Here is a 7,500-nt window from a genome sequence, read left to right on the forward strand (position 1 = left end):
ACTTTTTGATCATTTTGTTACATATTCAGTGGGCAAATTTACTTACTAAATATATTTGCAATGATATTATTATTATTATTATTATTATTATTATTATTATTATTATTATTATTATTATTATTATTAGTATTCACACGTTCACGTTATTCAAAATAAGTTCAAAAGACAAATTTGACCGTAAGAGAGAAAACCTAACCCTATCAATAACCTGCCTTTAAATCCTACCCAACGACGGCACCAAAAATAAGAAGATAAAGATAATATAAGATAATGTTCGTCGAGATAAGAATTCCAAATCTCAGCGGCTGAGAAGAGCAGATTAAGTAGGGGAAGTGGTAGTTTCACAGGTACGATGTTACCTGATGGTAGTTTTACAGGTACGATGTTACCTGATGGTAGTTTCACAGGTACGATGTTACCTGATGGTAGTTTTACAGGTACGATGTTACCTGATGGTAGTTTCACAGGTACGATATTACCTGATGGTAGTTTCACAGGTATGAAGTTACCTGATGGTAGTTTCACAGGTACGATATTACCTGATGGTAGTTCCACAGGTAAAATGTTACCTGATGTGATAGTCTGGCAAACTGTAGGAATGTATTATTATTACTTGCTAAGCTGTAACTTTAGTTAGAAAAGCAGGATGTTATAAGCCCGAGGGCTTCAACAGGGAAAATAGCTTCGTGAGGAAAGGAAATATACTACAAGAGATGTTTAAGAATAATAACAATTTTAAAATAAATCTATTATATATAAAGTATAAAGACTTCAAAATAACGAGAGGAAGAGAAATAAGAGAGAATAGTGTACTCGACTGCACCCTCAAGCAAGAGAACTTTACCCCAAGGCAGTGAAAGCCCATGGTACAGAAGCTATGGCACTGCCCAAGACTAGAGAACAATGGTTGGATTTTGGAATGTCCTCCTGGAAGAGCTGCTTACCATACCTAAAAAGTCTCTTCTACCCTGACCAAGAGGAAAGTAGCCACTGAACAATTACATTGTAGTATTTAACCCCTTGAACGCAGAAGAATTGTTTGGTAATCTCAGTGTTGTTAGGTGTATGAGGACAGAGGAGACTGTGGAAGGAATAGCCAGACTATTCGTAGTATATGTCAGCAAAGATGAAATGAGCCGTAACCAAAGAGAGGGATCCAATGTAGAACTGTCTGGCCAGTCAAAGGACGCCATAACTTTTTATATACTGATTATACAGCATGTATGTACATAATATATATATATATATATATATATATATATATATATATATATATATATATATATATATATATATATATTTATATGTATATATGTGTATATATACATATATATATATATATATATATATATATATATATATATATATATATATATATATGTATGTATTTATGTATATACAGTATACATGCATATTGAAAGCAGATTAATTATATATTTGCATAAGACACCTTGTAAAATATTTCGAACTTTTGGTGTATAAAAATTTCAGGATCTTAGTCATTTCTTTATTTCAGCCTAATGCCTGGGAAACGAAAACAGAAATAAATTAACATTATAATCTTAACAAATATTAACTTTTTTATGACATTTATACTTTTAACAAGTGGGTAAACAAAGCTCAAAACCAAATTCAAATCAGTCAAGTTCTTGAAACTCTTCATCCGGTCAACCTTTTAACCTAAGCAGCGGTGGGAGAGACACTACTGCTCTCCAGATTCATCACTAGACGAGGAGCCACTGCTGAGGAATCCCCAGTAAGTCACAAAATCCGATCCGGTTGTCCAGAATCCAGAAGGACTTGGAGGACTGTCGGATCCTCCGGACGAGGGGGACCATGATCCAGAAAGACTTGGAGGACTGTCGGATCCAAAGGACGAGGGGGACCATGATCCAGAGGGACTTGGAGAAGTGCCGGTTCCAACAGACGCGGAAGACCACGATCCTGAGGGACTTGGAGGAGTGCCGGATCCAACAGACGCGGAAGACCACGATCCAGAGGGACTTGGAGGAGTGTCGGATCCACCGGACGAGGGGGACCACGATCCGGAAGGACTTGGAGGACTGTCGGACCCTTGAGATGAAGTGAACCACAAGTAGTCGTCCATTGTTCCTCTTGTGCCAATGACAGTGAAGGATGTTCCTGCCTTTATGGTGGCAAGCAAGACAATGCTGGCAACTAGGGTCCTGAGGAAAGAAAACACCCAAAATTAGAGAATGCTTCAGAATTCTCGTAACATTTCAAAGAGTCCTATCTTCATAATTGAACCAATTTTCAAATAATAATAATAACAATGACAATAAAAAGAAAAAGAAGAAGAAGAAGAAGAAGATGATGATGATTACCAGACTGAAACGGCCAAGAATTTCAATTTGTGAGAAGGGAAAATTTATTTATTCTGTTTTGATGGGATGATTTATTTGTAGGCGCTTTGAATCTTCCGCTTCTGTTGTATTTCAATTTCCAATGCTTTATCTTTAAGTTTTTTAAGGCGTTGGGAACAACTGGCCGTACTACCAGCTACGGGGGGTATACGGCCAAAATTTGTGTGAAATCGTGGGTGTGACGCAAAGGGCACGCAACAGTCTTTGGCCTCGTAGCCTGCCGTATACCAGCCGTAGAATCTTCACTCGCTGCACTAAAATGTTCTGCGGCAGTCAAAAAAATTTGTAGTCGCAGACAGGATGCACGTCTGACGCAAGTAAGTCGTGCGTGTGACTTACGTGCAACTTACGTGCCGTAGGATTTTCTGTGGCATGATCTCCGCACATTGGTCGTGCGTGTAACTTGCGTCACAAGTACGAGCCACGCACGTTTGTCGTACGGAATTATAGGAAGTACGTGCAGATTATGCGGCTGGTATACAGCGGGCTACGAGGTCAAAGACTGTTACGTGCTCCTTGTGTCACACCCACGATTTCACACAAATTTTGCCCGCATACTGGCTACGACTGAAAAATTCCCAGACACGTACGGCTAAAAAATTCGTACGGGGAGTTGTGCCCAACGCCTAAGGTGTTAAAGGTAACTATCAGAATGAAAAATTTTAAGAACAAGTAAATTTTTATGCATTATTTCTCAAAAGATAAAAAAGGAGGGCCGCTATATTCATATTTGGCTGGGATTTTGTGGGTAGTTGATGAGGGATACCTAGTTTGACTAGTGTTCTCAATAATTACTACTACTACTACTACTACTACTACTACTTCTTCTACTACCACTACTACTACTACTACTACTACTTCTTCGCCTACTATTACTACTATTACTTCTTCCACTCCTACTACTACTTCTTCTCCTACTACTACTACTTCTTCGCCTACTATTACTACTACTACTTCTTCTTCTTCTTCTTCTTCGCCTACTACTACTACTAATACTACTTCTTCTTCTTCTTTTTCTTCTTCTTCTTTTTCTTCTTCTTCTTCTTCTTCTTCTTCTATTATAATTTACACGCATGTATCCGAATATTTTACGGCTGTTGAGAGTTTTGCCGTCATATATAGAAAAATGATATATTTTGACTTATGAAATACGTAACTCCTAAGTAATGAGTTTAACCGTACGACGAAGATGCAAATAGTTCGAAAAAAACGAAAAGAAAACATTACCATATCATCCATTAACATTGCGTTAATTAGGAAGGATGTTTAGTGAGAGTTTTTAAAAGACTCTAAATATAGATTCATTAAGACGGTGCTAAAGGAGACCCTCTGAATGTGATTAAGCACAAATTCGACCTGTGATTCATACAACTCTACGAGTGATTCATATTTATCCCTTATGAGAATTTATATATATATATATATATATATATATATATATATATATATATATATATATATATATATATATATATATATATATATATGTGTGTGTGTGTGTGTGTGTGTGTGTTTTTGTGTGTATATATATATATATATATATATATATATATATATATATATATATATATATATATTTATATATATATATATATATATTTATATATATATATATATATATTATATATATATATATTATATATATATTTATTATTATTATTACTACTACTACTACGACTACTACTACTAAGCTACAACCCTAGTTGGAAAATCAAGATGCTATAAGCCCAGGGACTCCAATAGAAAAAATAGACCAGTGAGGAAAGGAAATAAGGTAATATATATATGTATGTATAGTATATATACATACAATGGATATATAAATGCATATTTACATATAACTAAATAAGAAGTGTAAGATGATCATTCAAACGAATGAACCAACAATATCCCATGCAGAAGAAGAAATAGATTCTTTTATGAAGCTCTGGAGATATCTTTAAAAAGACATAATACTCAATTTACATTTGTTTTGCGTGATTTCAATGCTAAAGTATGTCAAAAGAAGAGAGGAGAATCAGCAATAGGTAGATTTATAGGCACAAGAAATGACAGAGAAGTCAAGATTGTAGAATTTGCTGAAAGAAACAATCTTAAAGTCATGGAGTACAAATGGAGAACTGAAAAACAAACTAGATTTTATTCTCTGAAGAAAGTTAATTAGTTAAAGATGTAGCATCGTTAAACAAGCGTCCAGAGACCGTAGAATGGAGAGAAGTAAAATTGGTATAGATCAAAGGAAAGAAAGAGAAAAATTAATCACTTGTAATAAGAGAAAAATTCAAGAGATGAAAGAGAATCAAAACAATAAACAAACTAAAAACCCAAAACATTCGTAACCACAATCAGACTAAAATTGAGGAAATATTAAAGAAAGGAAGAAGCATCAAGTTAATTGAAAAAAAAAAAAAGGCCTAGGAATAGGGCGTCAACTGATATTTGCTTTAAAGGAGGAAAAAGGAAATATCACCAAAATAGATTGAAGGATAAAAATTGCAGAAGATTTCTATACAATGCTATACAATAGTGATATAAGAAATATCTTTACCAATAGAAATAAGGAAACACGAGCCATTACCAAAAGTAACAGTAGGATAAGTAAAGAAAGCATTAAAAGCATGAAAAACAAAGCAGAAGAAGATAGCCTAACAATCGATTTACTAATAGATAGAGGAGATTTCATAGTAGTAAAACTGGCGGGACTTTACACATAATATCTGCAAGAATTCTCTATATCTACAGCTTGGAAAAACTTTATCATAATAATTCACAATACAAGAGACAAAAGCCCTGAAGAATCAGCGCCCAATTAGTTTATTTTCCGTAATATATGAAATATTTACAAAGATCATATTAGGCTCAATAGAAAGACAGCCAGACTTTAATCAACCAAGAGAGGAGGCTTTAGAAGTGGGCATTCAACAACTGACCTTATCCATATAATTAAGTAACTAATGAAAAAATTAACAGAGTATGACAGACCGCTATGTAAGGCATTCATAGGCTATGAGAAAGCTTCTGATTCTGTCAAAACTTTAGCAGTAAGGAAAGCCCTTTAAAGACAAGGAATAGAAGAATCTTATGTTAGTACACTAGAAGATATCTCTACGGGAAGTATAACAATCCTAAAACTACATAAAGTCAGTGAGAAAGTTTCGATTGAGAAAGGAATAAGACAGGGAGACTTCATCATTTATTATTCACAGTGTGTCTAGCAGAAGTGTTTAAGAATTTAGATTGGGAAAATATAGGAATTAACATTAATGGGGAAACCTTAACAACTCAAGATTTGCAGATGAAATAGTTTTTAGTGAATCATGGGGGGAATTGCAAAAGATTATAGAATATTTAAATAGAGAAAGCAGTTATGTAGATCTGAAAATTTTTATGAATGAAATTAAGAAACTGTTTAATGAAAATGCAGACAACAAATAAGAGTTATGGATGAACCCCTAGAGATTGTTGAGGAATATACGTTCTTAGGACAGACAGTAAGTGTTTGCTAAGGACATGAGACCGAAATTAAAAGAAGGATAAGCATGAAATGGAGAGATTTCGGTAAACAAATTGAGATTGTGGAAATTAGAATGCCACTTTCTTTATAAAGAAAAGTGTTTAATAAGATGGTCATACCGGCATTAACTTAAGTATCAGAAACTTGGGAGCCTTACCAAAGCCTGAGAACATAAGTTAGTTACAACTCTAAGAAATATGGAAAGAATAATGATACGAAATAACACAAAAGAGACAGAAAAAGAGCTACATGGATACGAAAGCAAAGTTAAAGTACAGGATATTCTAACATGTAAATAAAAGAAATGGACATGGGCAGGAAAGATGAGGAGAATGACATAGTAGATGGACAACAAGAATAATAAAATGGGTCCCTAAAGATTGAAAAAAAAAAAAAATAGGGGAAGGAAGAGAAGACAATGGATTGACGACCTAAGAAAATATGCTGGTATAGACTGGCATACAAAGAGGGGCGTGGAAGGACATGTTTGAGGCCTTTTTCCTGCAGTGGATAAAGGTTTGCATAGTGAGGTAAAATATTGAGAGAGAAAGTTAGCATTCGTAAACTGAATTGCGGGGAATTACTTTACTTCACACATGAAATAAACGAAATCATATTTGCAAAAAGGTAAGCGTGGGCTAGTTTTGAGTTTTAATGTAAATATTACTTTGAAAATTTGCGCGGCAGCTATGAAATAGTTCACCTATTATTATTATTATTATTATTATTATTATTATTATTATTATTATTATTATTATTATTATTATTACTAGCCAAGCTACAACCCTAGTTGGGAAAGCAAGATGCTATAAGCCCCAGGGCTCCAACAGGAAAAAATAACCCTGTGAGGAAAGGAAATAGATAAACGTTATGAGAAGTAATGAAAAATTAAAATAAAATAACATGAAAACATTTGCTGCGAGTTTGAACTTTTGAGGTTCTACTGATTCAACTACCCGATTAGGAAGGTCATTCCACAACTTGGTCACAGCTGGAATAAAACTTCTAGAGTACTGTGTAGTATTGAGCCTCTTGAAGGAGAAGGCCTGACTATTAGAATTAACTGCATACCTAGTATTACGAACAGGATGGAACTGTCCGGAAAGATCTGAATGTAAAGATGGTCAGAATTATTAAAAAATCTTATGCATTCCACAACTAGAGAAAACAGAAAAGAGATAGATGTATAAAAAAAAGAAGTTGAACTTGATGAATTTTTATAGCATTCCACAACTAGAGAAAACAGAAAAGGAAATATGTATAAAATAAGAAGCTGAACTTAAAGGAATTTTTATACCATGTGCTAGAAAAACTTCGTCTCACTAACCTCATGATGACAACTTTTTTTGAAGTTATCTCGAAGCGATTGATGCCAAAACCAACTGACGGAATTTGCAAGCCGTCCACCTATTTAACCCTGTGCCTGTGACCAATTATATTCAACTTGAAATGCTCCAAGCAAATCTCCTGTAAGCAATTACATTCAATCTGAATTGCTCCAAGCAAATATTTTTCTCCAATATTGGCAAAGAGATTATCCTCTGTAATTCGTGTAGAGCTCTTCACCGTTTGAAATGGAACTGCGAGAAAAATTCGGACCTT

At 34.3% G+C, this 7,500-nt stretch overlaps 1 protein-coding gene across 1 annotated transcript; it reads right to left on the bottom strand.

The window, feature by feature from the left end:
* Positions 1 to 1,575: 1,575 nt before the first annotated feature.
* Positions 1,576 to 7,372, bottom strand: LOC137657106 (uncharacterized transmembrane protein DDB_G0289901-like). The gene is made up of 2 exons (XM_068391470.1): positions 7,226 to 7,372; positions 1,576 to 2,186 (listed from the first exon to the last, which is right to left on the bottom strand). The coding sequence occupies exons 1-2, from the start codon at positions 7,228 to 7,230 to the stop codon at positions 1,703 to 1,705; spliced, it is 489 nt and encodes a 162-aa protein (XP_068247571.1). The 5' UTR covers positions 7,231 to 7,372; the 3' UTR covers positions 1,576 to 1,702.
* Between the last annotated feature and the right edge of the window lie 128 nt (positions 7,373 to 7,500).

Source organism: Palaemon carinicauda, chromosome 18, assembly GCF_036898095.1.
Source record: "Palaemon carinicauda isolate YSFRI2023 chromosome 18, ASM3689809v2, whole genome shotgun sequence".
In the NCBI taxonomy this organism is placed as follows: Eukaryota; Metazoa; Arthropoda; class Malacostraca; order Decapoda; family Palaemonidae; genus Palaemon; species Palaemon carinicauda.